The sequence below is a fragment of the Scyliorhinus torazame genome, chromosome 8, assembly GCF_047496885.1.
Source record: "Scyliorhinus torazame isolate Kashiwa2021f chromosome 8, sScyTor2.1, whole genome shotgun sequence".
Classification (NCBI taxonomy): domain Eukaryota; kingdom Metazoa; phylum Chordata; class Chondrichthyes; order Carcharhiniformes; family Scyliorhinidae; genus Scyliorhinus; species Scyliorhinus torazame.
Genome location: NC_092714.1, coordinates 41,763,425 through 41,786,902, shown reverse-complemented (window position 1 = coordinate 41,786,902; position 23,478 = coordinate 41,763,425). Strand labels below are relative to the sequence as shown.

Below are 23,478 nucleotides of genomic sequence, written 5' to 3'. Positions count from 1 at the left end.
TTATTTTCTGAGGTGGCGACAGGTGAATTGGAACTAATCAAAAGAAATTAGGGAAATATGTGTGAGTGCATCAATGAGTAACATAAATTGCTCAGACAGATAGAAATCAGTCCAGTATCAAAGTACAGCCTTGTGGAAGTTCGGCAATTGTAGGTATTGACTGAAATAATTTTCTTGGCGATGTCTATCTCCGTACTGTGCTGAACAATGAGGAAAATGCATTTGGTGGCATGGCTATTACTCGAGATATTGAGACCATGCAGGAGAGATAAGCAAAACACTGCAAACCCCACTTTCCCACTCCCACCCCGCACCCTCCACCATCGCCTCGATCTTTTCATCTGGCGATCTGAAAGGCCAGGCTTACATATGATATCATGTGTGACATGACCTTGGTGTTACCAGCCTACATGCAAATGTGATACGTTCCTTGTAACACAACATGAAGGCAGAGTACATGATGAAGGTGCACAATGGTAAGAGAGCTGGAGAACATTTTAGGTCCTTGTTTCTTGATCATAGGATACAATATAGCTTTCTGTGCAGTGCATTGTGATTTTCTTAACATATACAATGATGTGTAACTTAGCCTGGTAGATCATTAGCTCGATGCTTATTCCTGCAACAAGCCGTGCAGGATTACTAAATTTAACCATGGCTGAGAAATAGTAACGGATGGTTTAATCTTCCAATCCCACCATTGATTTACCTGTGCCACTGAAGTCAATGAACCTTTGCCCATTCGCCACATCCCACCGCGGCTGATTCAGAAATTCCTGGCCAGAAACTGTTGGGCACAATCTAACGGCCTTGTCGAGCCCGACATGGCACGCAATGAGTCCGATAAATCTCACATGGGCCTCACGCGAGATTTACGACACTCATTACATCTCGTGAGATCTAATGAGATCTCGCAATGCGTTGCAGTCTGGATCTCGCCCTCAATAGGCATGATACAAATTTGCATATTCAAGTGAGTAGCTAATCTCACTTGAATATGTCTGCGCCGGACTTACCCAGGGAGCAGTCTTGCCTCTGAAACCTCCCTGTGGCACCGTTTAGCACTGGTTTCCACAAACTTGAACCATGCGTCACAGCACTTGGGGGGGTCTCCCAGGTGATTGGGAGCCCCCGGGTGGTTGGGCTCTGGGCAGGGTGGTGTCCTGGCACTCCTGATGCCACCTGGACATTGGCAGTGCCAGCCTGCCACCCTGGCAGTGCTGACCAGGTGCCCTGGCAGCACAGCCTTGGTGCCACCCGGTTGGTGCTAACCGGACACCCTGGCAGTGCCAAAGTGCCCAGGTAGGATCTTGCCTGTGCCTGAAACCTGGCCCGGGGGTGCAATACAGGCCGGCAATTCAATGGAACGGAACCACCACTGGAGAGGCTGAATCCCAGGCCAGAGGTGAGTGATGGTGAGAAGGGGGCCACAGAGTGGGGGTCACAGTGTAGGGGTCGCAGTAGAGGGAAGTTGGCAGCAAGGATAGGCGGATGGTTCGCAGTGGGCCCACCCTTCCTGTTGAAGAGTCCCTCAATCAGCCATTCAGTGCCTTTGCACAAGTGATAACCCCTGGGAACCTGCATTTGCTTGTCATGTTCCTCTGTTGCAGGATGAGGCTCATTTAGGGCCACCTTGAGGGCATCAATTGGTGGTAGTATGGGAAGGCCATCCATAGGCCTTCCAACCATGGTGCATCAGGGTGGGGGCGAGTAGACAGCGGGAACACCCCTTGCCATCCTCTTGCCTGATTAAATGCCCCCACACTACCAACCTCGCCTAGTGTATTTCATGGTATTGAACTGGAATGTATGCATGTGAGTTCATGTGTGGGTGCATGAGTTAGTGAGTGGGAGTGCTTAACTGATGATTATGGAACAACAGTTACACAATTTATTAATAAGATGTACTCTGCTAAAATATCGCAATTTACACAAAACTTGGAAAAGCGGCTCTTGAAGGCTTAGATTGCAATCTCAGTCACGGTTTAACAGGGTAAGAGGAAACTCATTGTGGCATGCACAATTCTGCTATCTATTTTGTATAATGATATTCTAGATAGACTTACCTTGACAAATTGGTTGATAATGAATCTTCTTATCTGCAGCCACATCTTTTGGCTCTTTATGCAGCATCACCACCTGCTGCTAAGTAACATGTCTAATTCTCGGAGAGGAGAGTGCCTTGGGCCCAAAGCAGTTAACCCTCTCTTTTGCTGCAATTCTTGCTGAAGTACTTCCCATCAGCACTTGACAAGGAAGATAGCCTGCATTGTTAGAAAATAATCATTGCACGATTTAGGGGCTGCAGCTGCAAACTAGTTCCCGTCCGCTCTCTTCGTTCGCTGATGGTGAGTGCCCACAAACAGATTCAGTGTGAATCAAGAGTCCTCGGTGAAAACATGATGAAATCAACCTCAGAAAATGCCTCAGAGTCACCTTGTTGGAAAGCACCGGCATTGTACGCTCTCGTCTCATTGCTATCAGGAATGGTAACATTCACAATTAATTCTGTCGGCATAATATTACCCACAGTTATACTTACTTCAGCTCATCTACCACTCAAACTCTCATTCATGCGTCATAGGAATTAGGAGCAGGAGTAGACCATTCGGCCCCTTGAGCTTATTCAATAAGATCATGGCTGATCTGATTGCGCCCTCAACCCCACTTCCCTGTCTACCCCTATACCCTTAGATTCTTGATTAACAAAGGAGTCAACCTAACTCAATGATAAAAATATTCAATGACTGGCTCCATTGCTCTCTAGGGGAAGAGAGTTCCACAAACTCACAACCCACTGGGAAAAAACATTCTCCTCATCTCCATCTTAAATGGGAGACTTACCTACCACCCCTAACCCGTCGACATAATTGGTTCCTGGTACTCAGTGTGTCAAATTTCAAATTATCTTATTTGTTTAATTTTTAAAAATTCTTTCATGGGGTGCCGACTCCACTGGCAAGGCCAGCATTTGTTGCCCATCCCTAATTGCCCTTGAACTGAGTAGCAATTAAGAGTCAACCACATTGCTGTGGGTCTGGAGTCACAGGTAGGCCAGATCAGGTAAGGATGGCATAAGCCCTTCCCTAAAGGGCATTAGTGAACCAGCTGGGTATTTGCAATAATCACCAATGATTTCATGGTCATCATTAAGAATTTTTTAATTCCAGATTTTTACTGGATTCAAATTACACCATCTGTCATGATGGGATTTGAGCCTGCGACCCATCCTCATTCCTATGTTACCTCTTCCCAAGTTCTCCATTCTTCTGACTGGGACGTCTTTATGTAGTCCATCATCCCTTTGCCCTACTATTGGTAACCATGCCTCCAGCGAACATCATCTTACATTCTATATATTCCCTCCCAAAATGCCTCACCTCCTCCCTCTTTTCTTTCTAAGATCTCTTTAAAACCCCACCCCTAATATCTTTTTTTTAAATAAACTTAGAGTACCCAATTATGGATGTGATTTTTTTCAATTAAGCAGCAATTTAGCACGGCCAATCCACCTAGCCTGCACATCTTTGGGTTGTGGGGGCGAAACCCACGCAAACATGAGGAGAATGTGCAAACTCCACACGGACAGTGACCCAGGGCCGGGACCCTTAATATCTTTTCTTTTGGTTTGGGGTTCATTTCCTTCCTTTCACCTCTATAAAGCCTTGGATTTTTTAATGCTAATATATGTGTGAATTGTTGTTGCTTCACTTGCCCAGATTCTCCTATCAGCAGGATGGAAGATTGAACTTTCTCCCCGTAACCAATCACTGCCACATTCTTGATTCCACCCACCCCCTCTCGCTAGTGAATGCCACTGACATGAGCAAACATATATAATTCAGAAACTACAGACCAGGACATGTTGCATGATGCGTTTCCTATCATCAGCAGGAATGCCTGAATCGCTGGCATTTTAAACTGCAAAGTTTTCAGCTACTTTCAGTTGGAGTCTGCTTCTAAGGTCAAGTCAAATGATAAAGAAACAAGCAGAAACGGCAGCCTGGAAACATAAAGAGGAGGATGCAAATGAGAGATTTGGTAAGAAGCTCGATGCACGTAGGCAGGGAACATACTGGATAAATGCTAGAGAATGGATGGGCAGATAATCAGTCAGTCTCTCCAATATGGGGGGCTGGTGAGTGTATGGTAATGTGTGATAATAGTTACGGTTAAGCCATCAGAGTACAATAAACCACAGAAGCAAACCACTGATAAAACCCCACATGAATGGTCTCGGTAAAGATACATTAGAAATAAAAGTGAAAGGAATTTGCATGAGGATTTATACATAACCGGTTGACATTATTGTACATCAGTATAGTACTTGGAGACTCAGATGAATAATGACAATCTGCTACTACTGTGTGCACCACAATCTGTGCACTAGGCAGAAGGTTTGCACATCCACCCGCAATTGTGTCTCCTTGGAATGACGGCGAAGAGGTTGACAGCCCATATTTTCAACATGGTAAGAATGGGGAGATAAGTTTAGATAAAGGTAGGTGGCTCAGCTTTAAAAATATGAAATTAATAATTAAACCTGGAAATTGGTTTCTTCAAATGGCCACCTGCTGAGGGAGTTTGTCATAGAAATAGGGGCCATCTAAAGTCAAACCTTGCGGATGATCGGTCACGGTGATTTAGGCACCCTTACCAAAACTCGACCTATCAAATTAAAAATCAGGGTCACAGGCCTCCCGGTCACGCCCGCCACGGGAATCGTCGTGGGCGGGTCCAGAAACTTTGACGGACCACTTAAAGGTCTGTTGACCTCAGACAGGAATTTCCACTGTCGGGGCCGACGCAACTGGAAAATCCCGCCCATTCATTAATTTTATACTTTCACAATTATTTACATTCCTCTAATAAAATGAATGCATTTACAAAAATGCTAATTCGATTTTGGGCCATATATATCCTTTTCGTGGGTTTTAATCAAAAGGATAAGCACATTATCGTACATTAATATGAAACAGCTTGAAATACAATTGCGGACGCAATTAAATACAGATAGAATAACCAAGATAAAACAGGTGCTCGTCTATCTAAGATGTATGAAAAGGCAATTTAAGCATTTCAGCCTTGCTTCCACCCTGGCTTGTACAACTTCATAGAGATATTTTTGGACAGAGGTAGAGGCCTCTTTAAATTTCAGGAATTCTTGTTCAATGTCGGGACAAGTTGAAATTCATCCATGAATCAAGCATTCTCCTGTGCAGTAGGCAAGCTCTGAAGTGTGTACTGCTACTAAAAAGAGATTGCGCTGGAATTGTATTTCCCTGCAGCATTCCAAACATGTCGAGCAGTCATTTTCTCCACGCTTACAGCAGTAGCTCTGTTCTAACCAAGTTTGAATGTGAACATATATTCCAGCAAATGTACATTCCTGTCACAATAAAGATCATAGTCAGTTAAAAATAAAACATAAACCTTTGAGCTTTTAAATTTCAGACATTCACCAGTGCAAGTTGTCAAAAAGAAAAGTGTGTGATACTACAGGTTCTGGCCCAGATCAAACTTTACAAAGGAAAGATTATTTATTTCCTTTCCGAACACATGCTTATAAGGTTCTGGGTGATCACTTCCGCTTGTAGAGGAGTGCAAATGGCAAGAAACTCATTTCAATATGTGTGGGTGAGATAGCTTTCATTGACTTAAAGCTTAAGGTCTAACCACACATACACGAGTCAGCTTTGCTGAACTCACCAGCTTTTCTGTTTCAGAACACCATTGAGAAGACGTCAGTATGACTTGTGCAGTTAAAGTGGTAATGCTCAAGATCTGCCTCTTGTTATTCACAAGTAAGTGATCATTTTGTTTCTCACAAGTAAATTTCGCTCCTTAGAGCCGAGAAGATTTGATAGAGCTGTTTGAAATTGTGGACGGTTTTGATAGAGTAATTGAGAAGAAATGGTTTCCTCTGGGAGAAGGGCAGAGGACATCGATTCGCGATAATTGGCAAAGGAACCAGAGGGGAGATGAGAAGAAATGATTTTATGCAGCGAGTCATTATGATCCAGAATTCACTGCCTGAAAGAATGAAGGAAGCAGGTTCAATAGTAATTTTTAAAAGGAAATTGGATATATACTTGAAAATGAAATATTTGCAGGACTGTGGGGAAAGAACAGGGTAGTGGGATGAATTAGATAGCTCTCTCAATGAGCAGGCATAAAAATGTAGCGACACATGGCCTTTTTAGATTCTACTCTGAGTAGCTGGAGTTGTGCTACCATACGGTTCAGTCACAGTGTGTCTTTTTATCAAGCTTCAGGCCACTTCACGATATGAATGCGAGATCCATTGTTCTGCGTGCTGATGGAGACAAAATGATGCATGCTTGGATTGTGTTACTTAATCTACCACTCGTATTGATCCATTCTGACTTTAGCACTGTTGCTTGTCCCAGGTTCGATTCCCGGCTTGGGTCACTGTCTGTGTGGAGTCTGCATGTTCTCCCTGTGTCTGCAAGGGTTGCCTCTGGGTGCTCCGGTTTCCTCCCACAAGTCCCGAAAGACGTGCTTGTTAGGTGAATTGGACATTCTGAATTCTCCCTCCGTGTACCCGAACAGGCGCCGGAATGTTGCGATGAGGGGCTTTTCACAGTAACTTCATTGCAGTGTTAATGTAAGCCTACTTGTGACAATAAAGATTTTTATTATTAAAAAAATCTTTTAACCATAATTATTCAACGCAACATAGACAATTTCTGAATTAAAACACAGTCAGTACCATTGTATTTTTGTTTCTTTTTGCAGATCAGATATTGACTCTGTCACAGCAAACTGAAATAATCGAATACATCAATGCCACCGTTGGAGAAAATGTATTATTTTCTACAAACTCAACATTTGCTATGAATCGGTCGATAGAATGGAAGTACAATTGTGAGGCGAATCAAAAGAGTATTGCGATATCTGCCTATATCGACAATGAATTCAATATATTTGACGGTTACAAGGATCGTGTGCAGCTTTATGATAATGGCTCATTTTTATTGTCAAACGTTGAACTAAACGATACAGGATATTATGCAGTGACACTGGCAGAACCATCAGGGAAAGAGATATTAATAAAGAAAAGGCTGTTGGTCTTTGGTAAGTTTTCCAGATGTTGGAAGGAAATCAGATTGGAAGCTCTGTTTCTCCTGGCTATAATTCCTCATAACGTAATTCTGTGTCCCGTTTTAGAAGCAGAAAAACGTGAATCCCGTGGGAGTTATAATGGGATAGCTATTGAACCAAATATTGGCAACAAAAGCTGGAACATCATTGGTAAGTTTGCAACATTGATTATTCAATCTGGCTATTCAGGGCCTTGCCCCGAATGGCTCTGAGCCAAGCTCTTCAGAATGGTATGAGGGCTTAAAGGTTTATGTTGTGAGGACTGGTTGTATAAACTTGGCCTATATACCAGTTTAAAAAGTCAAAGGGTGATGTAATTGTGATGCTTAAGATGGGAAAGAAAACAATCCAATAGTGTAAATACAGAGAGGCTATTTCTGCTGGCTGAGGGAAGCAACAACATCATTAAAGTTCGAACCATAGGTTACCCAGGAGTGAGATTAGGAAGCAATTCTTCAAAAAAAATGGGAAGTGCAAATATGGAATTCTCCCATCAAAAGGCAGTGGACACTGGCCAAATAAAAAATTTTAAGGCTGCAATCATCAGATTTTTTTTATCGGTTAGATTGATCAGATGTTAATCAAAATCAGGAGCGGAAATCCAGGTCAGCAGTCATCTAATTGGATGGTGAAATAGGATTAAAGGGATGAATAGTATATTCATGAAGGCCCTTGCCCCTCGCCTGAGGTGCGGTGATCCTCAGGTTAAATCACCACCAGTCAGCTCTCCCCCTCAAAGGGAAAAGCAGCCTATGGTCATCTGGGACTATGGCGACTTTACCTTGACCTTACCTGTTATACTCCTATTTCTATGTTCACATGTATGTCAATTGATTCATATCTAAAGACTGGAGAGTATTGCTTCATTGTTGTTACCAGCTACGTAAACTGCACACCCACTAGAAATGGAGCAGCGTGTGGGAACATTGATTCTCACTGCAGCCCAGATGAATCTGTTACCCGAACAACAAAATAAATATCCAAAAGAAAATCTAGGATAATAAACTGATGCAGTGTGAAGCCTACAACAAAATCGCTCTTTTGCAGAATGGTGAATTTGAAGCCATGAACAAGGAAGCCTTCATTTGAAGTCTACTTGTGACAATAAGCGATTTTCATTTTCATTTCAATTCATTTAAAAGTTTATTGAGTGCATTTCCATGTAGCGCCCAGGGAAGAAATATAAGTAGAAGTCTCCTGAGGCCCACACCACGTTTCCCTAGTGATATCAGCGTATGATGTCAATGATGAATGAAAGCTACATGCAGTGCCAGAGCCTATTTTTAATGTGCGCTATAAACCTCTAATCTCAACATCTTTACTGTTTTGGCCATCTGATTATTCCCAGCAATTATGTAACAAGACAAAATCCATTTAAAGCATATTAATGATATCAGGAAACATTCAAGACTTCAAAGGAGTGTGACGCGTGTAGAGAACTCTAATAGCGTCAAGGAAATAATACTGTAATGCAATAAATGTCAAAAAATGACAGCTACGAATAGGATTCATACTTTCATCAAACCAAGCTATTGTCAAATAATATTTAAATGACATTTGGGCTCAGGTTTAATAGCAAACACCCTATTTTATAGCCTGAATTCATACGAAGTAAAAGAAAAAAACCTAAATTTATATACTACCTTTCACAAAGCGTTTTACAGCCAATGAAGTTATTTTTAAGTGTAGTCGCTCTCACGATGCAGGGAAAGTATGTAACAGTTTATGCACAGTAAGATCAAACAAAGATTAAAGTGATCATAATTAGGTCATCTGTTTCTATGCTGTGGATTGAGGGTAAATACTGGCCAGGCCATTAGGGATAATTCTCTTGCTCTTCTTCACAATAGCGCAAGGGTTTTTTTTGCATCCACCTGGGAGGGCATGCAGACAGGGCCCCAGTCTAACATCTCATCCAAAAGACAGCACCTTCAGCAGCGTCACATGAAGTTCCAGTTTTCTTTCTTCACACAGAGCTATTAGGATCTGGAATGATATCGGAAGCTGGTTCAATAGTCGTTTTCAAAAGGGAACTGGCTATATGATTGAAAAGGAAAGAATTGCAGAAACATGGGGAAAATAGCAGGGGTGCGGAGCTAATTGGATTGTTCTTTCAAAGCGCCAACACAGGCGCAATGATAAGCAGAATGACCTCCTTCCATGCGCTGTGATTCCTTGAAATTTCCAATTGTATTGCGCTAGGTTGTCAAGGTTTGGTTTGAACTTTTAAAAATACACTTTTTTGAGGAAAGGCTTCACATCAGCTGCTTACCTGCTAGAAACCATCGAGTACCATTACTAGCGTGAGACCATTTCCTCACAATAGCACATCAATGCACACTTGCCTCTTTCATGCTGCATTTCTGGCTTCGCATCAATAACCAGGATGTGACAAGTATATCAGCAACCTAAAGGTACAAGTCCCCCTCAAACAATTACAAACTAAAACAGAGCATTCTGTACAGATGCACCGGATTGATCAGCGCCTGAGGCAAGTGCGCACTGATGTGCTGCTGTGAGGAAATGATCTCACACCAGTAATGTTGCACAATTTGCAGCAAGGACACATTTCAAAGACAAAGATAGATTAAGATTTGAATGTTATCCCAAAAAACATGTGCAAAATATCGAATTAATAGTCAGTCTTACCAGACCATGGTGCCAAAATGCAAAACCAAAGTCGAATCATTATCTATTTCTATTCTAGTTGAGAGTCACTTGAAAATTTAGAGGCAAAGGGCATACATTTTAAAGTGACACTACTTTAAGGTTGGATCGATGACATTTTGGAAATGTCATCTTTGTTGATTTTAACTGTTGAAGCTCTGACTTCCCCATAGCGATTACTGTATTGCTCATTTGTTTAATTGGAGCTTAAACAAACTTACCTTGCACCCTTTCCCCACCCGCATCCCTCCCCCCCCACCCCACCAAAAAAGGATAAACTACAAGCAACCGGACTTGGTAAAATAGGATTAGGAGTAGGAACATAGGAATAGGCCATTCAGCCCATCGAGCCTGCTCCACCACTCTGTTAGAACACGGCTGTTCTGTATCACAACTCCATTGACCTGTTAAATTTAAAAACATTCAATAAATTATGGGGTGTTGGGTGTTAAATATAATGGCCGCAATTCTCCCATCGGGAGACTAGGGGCGAAATTCTCCTACCCACCCCGCCACATTTCTGCGCCGACCGGCCGGCGGGAGTCTCCGTAACACCGGCCGGTCAATGGGGTTTCCCATTGTGGGGCACCCCCATGCCGTCGGGAAACCCCCGAGCGCCGGCAGAACGGAGACTCCCGCCGGCGGAGAATGACGCCCATGGTCCCGACGCCAGAGTGAAAACGGAGTATTTCACTCCGGCGTCGGAGGCCGCTCCCAGCCCCCTATTCTCCCGCCCCCAGGGTACTAGGAGCGGTGCCGCGTCATTTACGCGCGCCGGGCCTTGGCGCCGCGCAAATGACGTTACCCGTGCATGCGCAGTTGCGTCTTCCCTGCGGCCGCACCGCAAGAAGTTGTCGGATGGATCTTGCGGGACAGCGGAGGAAAGGAGGTCCTTCTTCAGAGAGACCGGCCCGCCGATTGGTGGGCACCGATCGCGGGCCAGACCTCTTTTGAGCACCCCCCCAGTGCAGGAACCCCCTTCGCCTCCCCACAGGCCCCCCCCCCTCAGCGTTCCCGCGCTGTTCCCACCGCCAGCGACCAGGTGTGGATGGCGCCGGTGGGAACCTGTCGTGTTGGGCAGGCCGCTCGGCCCATCCGGGCCGGAGAATCGCTGCTCGTCCATTACCAACGGCAAGCAGCGATTCTCCCAACGGCCAACAGTGATTTGCGCCGCGCCGGTTTGTGGGGGGTGGGAGAATCGTGTGCGGGCATCTAGGCGACGTGGCGGGACTCGCGCGGCACCCGGGCGATTCTCCCACCCGACGTTCATTCATTTTCAACCTGAAAGTTAATTTTAATTGTGAAGCAGGCTCGAAGGGCCGAATGGCCTCCTCCTGCTTCTTCTTTTTCTATGTTTCTATCTTTTCTTTTTTAATGGGTGGAAAATTGCTATTTATCTACACACACCCATGTATGTTGAAATGCGCACATGTATGTATTTATGCACAGCCTTATTTCTGTCACTGTTTCCATTAATATCTAACGTAGCCATATAAATTACTTTATACTGCAGTACTGTCATCTCTTTCTAAGCCCCAAATGTGCTGAAAGGTTTTAATTATGATTTCATGTCCTGTGGTCAGTAGATTTATTTTGCCATTTGTTTTTCGTTTATTGCTTGCCAATTGCTATTTTTTTCTTTCACTGATAAGTGGAACTGATTGATGAATATAATTGACTGGTGATGCAAATCACCGAATTGCAAAAGGCTTTTCAAACCCAGAGAAAAGTGGAGACAGGAGCAACATTCGTGGAAAGAGAATGAACTGTGAAAAAGGGTTTAAAAGAAAGTTCAATTTCAAATTGGATAAGCAAAAGATACGGTCAGATTTCACTGAATAAAATGTCAGATGACTTAGATGAGTTAGCTTCTGAATATTTCTTTAAAATCAAACAGGATAGTAAGACAACAGGCTGTTAATATAAACTTTCATGTCAATTGGATCAGAAGGAGTTTCTTGTTTCAGAGTGTTCCAAATAGCTGGAATAATGTATCCCTATGCATTGCTATTCAGACAGGTACAATACTAAGCTAATACTGGCAATACATTTTTAATTTTCCTTGACTTCCCTTACATTATAAATGGGGGTCTATAGATGCCTATATATCTTTAGAAATACAAAAACATTAATAAAGTAATTTTACATATAATGTTGCAAATACATTTCAAAATGTACACATTTCTCATTATAACAAGCTACTTAATCCTGCCAGAAGCTCTCTTAAAAGGCAGTAGAAGATATCAAGGAAGGTGTATCTTAGGAATTAATCCTTTGGCCCTGATAATTTATAACAACAAATTCATGTGTAGGTTTCTTCCAATCTGTGGTTGGATTTCAGCTCCATTCCAGTCTTCTCTTCTTAGTGGTTCTCTCCGAGGACATCATGGAAAATTGTCTTCAGTTGTCGTTGACTTTCTACAAAGACAATCAGTTGAAATATTATAGAGGAATTATACAAAATTTTAAAGATAAGATTAAGCTAGAATTCCAATTATATTAAATTCTCTGTTAGATTATATCCATGTTAAGAACTCAATGCTTGGCTGTATTGTGTAGCCATCAATGATCATCAAACATTTCATATTTCAGAGTAACATGTTTACAGTCACTTGGGATTTCCTGGGCTATTAATGAATTATTAGCATTTTTAAAGATTTTGCTGCACAAAATACACTCAACAGGGAATCCACCAAAGGGAGAATTAATTTCACTGCTGAGGAAGGCATGTCAACGGGCAATCATTCTGTGCACATTTTGAAAGGATCAGGTAGAACTTGTGCAATTGCAATTTGCAATTTGTAGAGGAATCATAACTGCGTTTGTGGAAATGTTGTCTATTCAGGATTTCCAACAAAATTGAACCAGAAAAAGATTGTGATGTTCCTAAAAGTAGTGAACAGAGCAGATCTTCAATACTGCACTTACAACACTGCTTGAATTAATGACAGCAGTCTCTTTAATTTGTCACCATTTAAGTCTACTGTTGCTTTAATGTAAGCTTGTGTCTATCCACACAAAATGGATTAAAAACTCTGCATTTTTTTTAATACATCATTAAAAACTTCCTCAAAAAACTGGACAAATTTCCACGATTCTTCCATATAAACATGCCTTTCTCCCTGCTGTCCTGAGAGCCAAAGATATTTAAATTAAATTAATAAATTATTAATTTGGGGCAGGAGGACTGTTTGAAAGCAATAACTGAAAACACAATAAAATATGCAGCAGAATCCTGATAGTTCTAAGTAAGTGGGGCAGCACGGTGGCACAGTGCTTAACACTGCTGCCTCACAGCTCCAGGGTCCCAGGTTCAATTCTGGCCTTAGGTGACTGTCTGTTTGGAGTTTGCACTTTCTCCCCATGTCTGCGCTGGTTTCTTCCGGGTGCCTCTGGTTTCCTTCCACAGTCCAAAGATGTGCAGGTTAGGTGAATTGGCTATGCTAAATTGCCCCTCCGTGTCCAAACGTTAGGTGGGGTTCCTGGGTTACGGGGATGGGGTGGAGGCATGGGCTTAAGTAGGGTACTCTTTCCAAGGGCCAGTGCAGACTCGATGGGCCAAATGGCCTTCTTCTGCATTGTAAATTCTATGATTCTATGGCCCTGCCTAAAAATCAGATTACTAATAATTGGGCAAAGAAATTAGCCATAAGAAAATGATATGCATTTGAATGGGTCCAGTTAGTAATTCCTTCTGTTGTGTTTCTGACCTATGAAAATTCAACAAAGCCAAAAATTCATAAAGGCAAACTTCAGGATTACCTAACAGTTTAACAAAAACACAGCAGGGGATTAAATGTCCTCATCCATACTTATTGGGTCAGTGTTACAAAAGTTTATTTGAAGATCCGTTCGGAATAAATCGGCCCTGCAATTGGCACACAAGTGCTGAGGTTGCACTTATATGGGGAATAATGACAGCGAGGGGTAAGCCTGACATTGTGTGATAGTATAACAGCAGTGATAGCATATCCGCATCCCAGTCTTCATATCTCCCAATGTTCTTTACATTTGGGAAATAAACATTGGGAGAGATGAAGTACAAGCTTCGCTATTACCCCTTTGGCACTATCATACAAAGTCAAAATCCCCACCCCCCAGAGTATATAACATCTGAAGAGTTTGGGGCCAATAGTGCAGGAAGCAGAGTTCTTGTACTCCACAAGACTGTTTTCTCCACAAGATGATCCTGAAAATAAAAACAATTACTTGTACCCTGTATGTCCTGATAACACACACAAAACATATTATCATAGATTAATCCTGTACCATGTTCATCATTAAGTATAAATCACAAAAATATGGATGAGCAAGACCATGCAATCAGTCCAGCTCCTGCTTCCATTGAGACCCATCCTTCAGCCAGCACCACTTCCTACCGCCCTGAGTGAATCCAGAATTTTGGCCCCACTGCCCTACCCAGGAAAACCATTGCAAGGATGAATGTTTGGAGAGTTGATTCTTTCCTGACATCAGTCTTGAACTAGCCCCGAACCATTGTTGTTTCAAATGAAAACATTATACACCATCTAAACCTCTTAGCGCAGAAAACACAGCAGAGGATAAAATTAAAATGTTAAATTCCCAATTCCCCAGAGGATGCGACAGAAGATTTCTAATATTGTAATCACAGTATTAATATTCGTATCAGAATATGGCGAATGTGGCTTTCAAATCACTAGAACCGGCTTCAGCACTATTTTGCTTAGGTTTGGAGTTCATGATCATCTTGGGCACTTGTCGATTTTACTAAAGTGAGATCATTTAAATGTGTTTTTTAAAACATCTCATGGGTTACGATATATAAAAATGCTAATAGTCATGCATTCTGTTTATATACAGAAAAACTTTGAAAAGTGAGCATGACTATTAAACGTCTTTGTTCACTATTTCCATTTTGCTGCTGGTATGCTATTATTAACTGTCCTACTTTGTTCCTTGGATGTTGTTTAGAGGGACTTGCTGAGACTTGAAACTGATATAAAATTAGTACAGATTGCTGGAAAAGCATTGTTGGAGTTTCAATCTTAGTAATGCACTGCGTCCTGAAATGACTGGGGCACTCCATTCACTAACAGTTTTATTTACATAGAGTTTGCATTTTTTTTCCCCTCACATAGGCATTTTGATTGGTATCGCTGTGGTTGGAATGTGTGTAATCTGTGTGGTGGTTATATATTTCATAAGGAGAAGGAAGCAAGAAAGTACAGAAGCTGGTAAGTGAGAATCTGTGGCGAAATTCTCCCCCAACGGCGCGTTGTCCACCGACTGGCGCCCAAAACGGCGCCAATCAGACGGGCATTGCTCCGCATCTTTGGGGGCCGAGCCCCGACATTGAGGGGCTAGGCCGGCGCCGGAGGGATTTCCGCCCCGCCAGCTGGCGGAAACAGCATTTGTTGCTCCGCCAGCTGGCGCGGAAATGACATCCCCGGGCGGCGAATGCGCGGGAGTGTCAGCGGCCGCTGACAGTTTCCCGCGCATGCGCAGTGGGGAGAGTCTCTTCCGCCTCCGCCATGGTGGAGGCCGTTGCGGAGGCGGAAGGGAAAGAGTGCCCCCCCGGCACAGGCCCGCACGCGGATCGGTGGGCCCCGATCGCTGGCCAGGCCACCATGGGGGCACCCCCCGGGGTCAGATCGCCCCTCGCCCCCCCCCCAGGATCCCGGAGCCCGCCCACGCCGTCTTGTCCCGCCGGTAAATACCTACTTTAATTTACGCCAGCGGGACAGGCAATTTCTCGGCGGGACTTCGGCCCATCCGGGCCGGAGAATTGAGCGGGGGGGGCCCGCCAACCGGCGCGGCCCGATTCCCGCCCCCGCCGAATATCCGGTACCGGAGACTTCGGCAACCAGCGGGGGCGGGATTCACGGCGGCCAACGGCCATTCTCCGACCCGCTGGGGGGTCGGAGAATGACGCCCCTGATCTCTCTGAAGGTATTATAATAGAAAGATACTCTGTTATGTCACTTCACTTTTAATTAAATACATTTAGTCACATTGACAGTGGCAGAATTTTTTTAAGTAAATCATTTGTTCATACAGAATTTAGCACACTGGGCTAAATCGCTGGCTTTTAAAGCAAACCAAGCAGGCCAGCAGCACGGTTCAATTCCCGTACCAGCCTCCCCGAACAGGTGCCGGAATGAGGCGACTAGGGGCTTTTCACAGTAACTTCATTGAAGCCTACTTGTGACAATAAGCGATTTTCATTCATTTCATTTCAGAGAGACATGTTGCTGAAACTTTTCATCTTGCACTAATCAGGACAAACACAAGAATGCCAAGTATCAAACAATCATAACAATTTATGTTGCAGCAAAAGAATGCTGATTGGTTGGCAAGTCAATTCTGATAGGCCGAGGTATTGCCATGGAGAAAGCAACAAGGAACTTTAGGCTCCCCAAGCTAATTGAATAGAATGCCTAAGGCTTGAATAGATGAATTTGTTTGAGAATGGGTCCCTGCATATGAATGTATGTCACAGTTCGTAACGTGGCTCATTTAACCTTGCTCAAGGTGACATACATTCAGATAGCTCTTCCTGAATGTCATGAACCGCTTTTTTCAATCATTACATGTCAAATTAGACAACAGACTTGAATTCAAATTATGGATTCCTAAAGGGGGCAAAGAATGTTTTGGGGAAAGCATTGTGACACAATGATGTTTCACTGAGTAAATATACTATTGGCTGAGTTATTGAGCTGCACAAATCAAATAGGGAGCAGGGTTGAAATCAATCAGCTTTCTTGTTTCTGTTAACTGTTCAATGGTCCCCAAATGGAAAATGCTCACCTGGGGGAATCAGGTAAGAACAGAGTCAAACTTGGTTGTGAATCCCTTTGTAGTCAAATAGCCTATTGCCTTTCTGTCTGGCCCATTTACATATTAGAGGGTATTACATTCTGGCAAGAACGAGTGCATCAGGGAAAGAAGACACAATAAAACACAATTTTAAAAATGCACAGCAAAACTCAAAAGGGAACATAAGGCAAAAATAAATATAATGATCTTTTTCCAATTTTTGGAAGAGATGTTTTGTGTAAGCAGTTAACACAAGATCAATAGATCAGGAAATACAGCAACAGGTATTCAACAGAAATTTCAACAGTATAATGATTCAAGCCATGACTTTTGTGAATGCAAAGGAGATTGTCACAATTGGATATGAACATTTTGGAGGATTTTCTCTAAATATATTTGAAGGTTCACTGTCATACATTTGGCCAAGTTGGTACTGAACACTAGCAGTCCAATTATCTAACAAAAGTACTGCCCATTCAATTGAGATGAGGGCTAGTCTTAACGTTTTGATGGTGGCTGCTGATTATGCATGTCAGCATATTGCTTTCACCAACAATAACTTATGTTTATGTAGAGTCTTTAATCATTGTAAAATGATTAAGATCTTTGTAAACCAAATATGACATCGAACCATGTCAGGAGGTAGTAGGTTGGGTGAACAAAAGCTTGGTCAAAGAGGTAGGCTGAGATTCTCCATTGTGAATCCGCCTCACTACCACTGCTAACGAGGACGGAGGATTTAGCAGGATTCCGCCCATAGTTTTTAAGGGCCTACTAAAGGAGAAAGCCAGGTAACGAGGTGGAGAGGTGTTAGGAAGGAATTCCAGAGCTTGGGACCTTCGCAGCTGAAGGCACAGCCACCACGATGGAGCAATAGAAATCAGGCTTGCACAGGAGGCAAGAATCAGAGGAACACAGATATCTCGGCGGGTTAAGGGCCAGAGGAGAGTGGGGCGGTGTCAGGCTATTGAGGAATTTGAAAACTATGATGAGGAATTTAGAATTGTGATAAGGCTTGTTCAGGAGCTAATGTGTGCATGGTGGTGATAGGTAAATGGGAGTTGGCAGGAGTTACGACACAGGCAGCAAAGATTTAGATGATTTGATGCTTACAGAAGCTAGAATGTGAGAGACCAACCAGGAGTGGATTGGAATAGTGAAGTCTAGAGATGATAAAGGCATGAATGAGCATTTCAGCTGTGGATGAGCAGAGACGGGGAAGAAGTCGGGCATTGTGCCAGAGGTGGAAAGAGGCAGTCTTAGCAGTGGCTTGAATATGAGGTTGGAAGCTCATTTCAGGGTCAATATGACACCAAGGTTGCAAACAGACTGGTTGAATCTTGGACAGTTGCCAGAGAGAGGGCTGGAGTTGTTAGTGAGGGAAGTGGAATTTTGAGCAGGAACCAAGAAGAATTTCATTCTTCCCGGTATTATATTGGAGGAATTGAGAGGGGTGAGGGGTGTAGGGGTGTCATCAACGCACATGTGGAAACTCTTGCTGTGCTTTCAGATCATGTGACTGGAGGGCTGCATTTGGATGAGAAAAAGGTGGGAGTCAAGGATAGATCCTTGGGGTGGATGCCAGGGGTAACATACAGGAGCAGGGAGAGAAGCCATTGCAAGAACTTCCCTGGTTATGAAGAGATAGATAAAAATGGAAGCAGATTAGAGCAGTTCCACCTCGTTGGCTTACAGTGGAGAGGTGTTGATGGAAGATGATGTGGTCAACCATGTCAAAGGCTACAGACAGATCAAGACAAATTGGGGGGGGAGGGGGGTGGGGAAATGACCTTGATCACAGTCACAGAGGTTGTCATTTGTGACAGAGATGTTTCAGTGTCATGGCAGGGGCCAAATGGAAAAGGTAGTTGGGTGGATTGTACACGGCCAATTGAACCACTACCAACTTCTTCCAGTCGCTACTCGTGGTCAAAATCAGTCCATATAGGAAATTCATCCAGAATAGAGATGTGCAACAAGTTACCATGACAGTTACCATGAAATGCCATTGAAAAAAATAAGTCTGAGTACAAGACACAATAATTACATGGTGAAAAAGGCTTGGTTAAGATCAATCAAAACGAATTGGACTTGATTTAAATGAATTTTCCTATTCCTAAAGTTTCCTAAATTGCTAAATGATTTGTTCTACAACAGCCAATGGAAGAAGAATTTATTTTCAGTTTGTTATCTGGTTATAGAGATTGTGAACAGAATGAAATCATTACTTTTCTTATTTTTATTACAGCAATTCCAATTGTGAAAAGCAACGAGAATTTAAATAGCAACATTCCAATGGTCGTTTATTCAACTTATGTAGGTACATTTCCTAACTATGGGAAGTCATGTCAATCAACTCCTTTGGACCAAACGTGATTGGAGCTTTGCTGTGCAACGTGGTTTGATAAACTTGTCTATATTTTATTTAAAAATGTACAGTGGAACCTCAATCATCTGCACTCCTGTTATACACTTTCTAAATTATTCACAAGGACGGATGCCATACAGAAACATCTAAAATACCAGCTCAAAGATCCCCTTTTCAGAACCCTGCTGGTGGATCCATCACAGTTCTAAAAACAATTATGAAAAATGCTTCTCAAACATAGACCTTCTCAGCCACAAAGATGCCCAGTTACGTTATCATATTCTTACCTTCAGCAACTTTTCGTTGGCAATAGCCACAGCACTGATCTTAGTACAGATTGTCTGTTTAAATGGGCCTATGTTTAATGGGCCCTTGGTTGGTGAGCAGGCCACTCATGGGAATTAATTTCAACCCAACCTGACCAGTAGGAAACTGGAGCGATCAGATCGACAGTCTGTTTTTGCACACCATTAAGGAGTCAATGTTAAGCAAAGTCAGGTGATGCAGTAAAACGAGCGGCTGAGCTAATCATGCAAGTTTCTCTCCAGAAGGTTTAGTTTAAGATATTCCCCCTGTTGAAACTAACACTACCCAATGCCTTTGTGTTCACATACTCTCTTGACCGGGCAAGTCCATTTAAACAGGCAGGCCAAACATTGATTTTAAAGCTACTCACTCTACATTGCTGAGATTAGCAGGGACACAATTGTGGAGCAAGTGCGTGCTGCCACAGGGGCCTATGGTTAGCACTGAGAGAATATTTTTTGCTCATCTTTCTTTCATCACTGGTGGATCCAGCAGCAGGAATTTCAAACCATGTGTGGAGAGAATGGAGAAGATGAGAAATTTGAGCTGGTGATCTGTCCATGAACTTTTTTAGCGCCAGTCGATCTTACAAAATAATGGTGGGAGATGCTTTTGTGGAGATCTCTGGTAGACCAGTGGGATGAAACAGTCCATTCAAAATTCAGATCAGCATTAATTGCTGGATTCTCAAAGCTTTGTTAATTTCTAATGCCTACAAAAGGAAGATAATCGAGTGTTTGCACACTTTCATCATAAAATTAAAAGGAATGTTTCTTAAACCAGCCAGATTTACTATACTGAGCAAGTTTACTGATATATGAACTGTTTTGGTTTGTGCATACTCATGGTAAACTGGTTGAAGAAGTCTTGTCATCGGGCTTCAAGGTGATTCTGATCTCAGACCTGCTGCCAGAATGTGTTCCTCTTTATAATCAGACTTTCCAAGTTAGGGTATGAAATTATTCCATAAGATTGAAGCGCCTTATAATTGGGCTCTATGGATATTAACATAGAAATGCTCAACACATTGATGTGAATTGTTTTTGTCAGCTATTTAATTGGACACATCATAACTCTTTGTTTTAGACAGTTTAATGACGCGATTAAAGTGTTGACAAAGGAACTTTACACTAGCATGTAAAGTACCTGCGTGTTAAAACATCAATTCCCCAACTTCAAAGGCAAGGTTTATTCATCAATTTTGTGAGTTTTCCAAGACTGTAAAACATTTGTCTTTGTGAAATTGAGAATGCCACCCTTTGTTTTTAATGTATTCTTTTGGATTACTAATCTTTCACTTCTCATTCAATTGTTAGTACATTTGTATTCAATAAAACCTGAACACTTCTGACACAAAGAAAACGCTCTCTTTGTACTTTTTACTTTCAGTACACAAAATGAACATGTCAGAAATGTTCTGTGGGACACAGACTATTTCTTCGATGTCTGATTGTATTTTGTTTATTTTGGGGTTTTGTGATATGATTCAATTGAATTCAACTGCGCTATTCATACATAAATTGAATTGTTTTGGTTTTGATGCACACTAAGCTGGTATTTAATACACTGAACCCTTAACCTTATTGTTCGACCCATACTTTTATTATTTTTAAGGAATTAACTTATCTTGGGACATGATACCGATGTATAATGTAATCTTACTAAAGTAATTAAATATAACTGTTGGTGTAGAGGAGCAAGCAAAATAAAAAATGTCCATGTGTAAATTGAATACATTGAACTCGCTGTAATTTTTTTTTAAACGGTTAAGTATTACGGGATCATTGGCAAGTTGTAGATAAGACATGCAAAACAAAAGCAGCTATTTTCACCTTTTTACTAGTTGTAAGTTGTTAGTGGTGCTGTTTCTGTATCAGATACTTTGGGCCTAATTTTCGCCACACTGGCTGGTAGCTCGAGATGGGGAATTTCCTGATTTGGCACATCTACCTCGATCAGAAGTGCCCCATCAGAAATAAGTTTCACTCTGGGGGATGGATGCAGGATGGATGTCAGGCCCGGCATCCCGGGAAGCAGATTGGAGGCAGTCTCAGGGGTGGGGAAGTCTCAAGGTGGGCTGGTTAACAGGCCCGTCTCGGTTCTTTGAGACTTCGCCCAGTTGTTTGTTTGTATTTTAGGCTCTCTCATCCTCATCCCTCATATCCTGTCACCATGGCCTCCCACTCCCCATGCCATCTCAATGCTCACTCAAACCAACTCATGCCCCCTCCCTCCCACCCACCCCCAATGGCCTCTAATATCCTCCATCCTAGCTCGTGGCACTCCTGTGCCCATTTACCCAGTATACATTTGACAAAGTGTCATCCAGACTCAAAACATTAGCTCCCTTCTCTCTCCACAGATGCTGTCACACCTGCTGAGATTGTCCAGTATTTTCTGTTTTTGTTACCCAGTATACACACCATACAGAACCAGTGAACTCTATAGCAACAATGGCCAAATGTGGAACTGATTAAAAACATCCATTCATATGTTTATTTAAAAATCATCTGTTGCTGCAACTCTATAAAAGTGTCGAACAACCAGAGATTTAAAGAATCAATAACAGAAGCTACAAGCACTTGAAACCTCATATTACCTTTTGCAAATAAACATTGAACCATTGACCAAACCATTGATCACTGAAAAGATAGCTTATGTGATATCATACAGTTGTCATTCTTCTCTGCACCTCTGTCAACAAACTCACTCACAAAATACGTTAATGCAAGTCTGGGCTCTCAACCAAGCATGTTCCTCAGGTAGTGTCCTAGGCCCAACCATCTTCAGCTGTTTCATCAGTGACCTCCCTTCCATCATAAGGCCAGAAGTGGGGATGTTTGCTGTTAATTGCACAATGTTCAGCACCATTCATGATTCCTCAGCCACTGAAGCATGTCTAGGCTTGGGCTGATAAAGTGTCAAGTAACATTTGCACCACCCAAGTTCCAGTAATGACCATCTCCAATGAGACAGAATCTAACCATCACCCTGTGGCATTCAATGGCATAACCATCACTGACGCCCCCCCCACCCCTCCACCCACCCCCATCACCACCACTGTCAACATCCTGGTGGTTACCATTGACCAAAAGCTGAACTGAACTAGCGATATAAATACTGTGGCTACAAGAACAGGGTCAGATTTTAGGAATCCTGCAGCAAGTAACTCAACTCCTGACTCCCCAAAGATTGTCCACCATCTACAAGGCACAAGTCAAAAGTGCGATGTAATATTCTCTACTTAGCTGGATAAGTGCAGCTCCAACAACACTCAAGAAGCTTGACACTATCTAGGACAAAGCAGCTCACTTGATTTTACTCCCCATCCACAAACCTTCATAAGCTCCAACAACGGTGCACAGTGGCAGAAGTGTGTACTAGCTACACGATGCAATGCATGAAATCACAAAGGCTCCTTAGGCAGCACCTCCCAAACCCAGACTGCTACCATCTAGAAGGACAACGGCAGCAAACACATGGGGGCACCACCACCTAGAATTCTCCTCCAAACCACACACAACGCTGACTTGGAAATATATCGCCATTCCTTCACTATCGCTGGGTCAAATCCAGGAACTGCCTCCCTAGCAGCACGGTGGGTGTACGTACATCACATGGATGGCACTAGTTGAGGAAGGTAGCTCACAATCACCTTCTCAAAGGCAATTATAGATCGGCAATGGATGTTGTCCTAGCTAGCCAAGCCCACATCCCGTGACTTAATAAAGAAATGTAGAATAAGGCTTGGTTCAAAGGCCAGATTCCAATAAAAGGATTATCGACAGGATTTTGCAAATCGCTGCTTTCCCCACTCTCCTGACAAAAGGTCAATCTGGAGCCCGCCCATGAAAAGGCAAGCTGTCCTGCAGCCATTTACACTCGGCAGTGTAGAAATTGACTTAGGGCAAGACTTGCGACCCAATCTGGGGAAGACGTTTCGCCTTAGTGAGCCAATCAATTGGACGGCAGCTCTGCACTTAGAAACATACATAGAAAATAGAAGCAGGAGGAGGCCACTCGGCCCTTCGAGCCGGCTCCGCCATTCATTATGATCATGGCTGATCATCAAGTTCAATACTATGATCCTGTCTTCCCCCCCATATCCCATGATCCCTTTAGCCCCAAGAGCTATACCTACTTCCTTCTTGAAATTACACAACGTTTTGGCCTCAACTACTTTCTGTAGTAGTGAATTACATAGATTCACC

The 23,478-nt window shown here is 42.8% G+C and overlaps 1 protein-coding gene across 1 annotated transcript; it reads left to right on the top strand.

The window, feature by feature from the left end:
* The first annotated feature begins 3,890 nt into the window (after positions 1-3,890).
* On the top strand, positions 3,891-20,629 carry LOC140427788 (uncharacterized). Its single transcript, XM_072513449.1, has 6 exons — positions 3,891-4,041; positions 5,727-5,804; positions 6,760-7,098; positions 7,192-7,275; positions 14,913-15,008; positions 18,842-20,629. The coding sequence occupies exons 2-6, from the start codon at positions 5,750-5,752 to the stop codon at positions 18,967-18,969; spliced, it is 702 nt and encodes a 233-aa protein (XP_072369550.1). The 5' UTR covers positions 3,891-4,041; positions 5,727-5,749; the 3' UTR covers positions 18,970-20,629.
* The last annotated feature ends 2,849 nt before the right edge of the window (positions 20,630-23,478 follow it).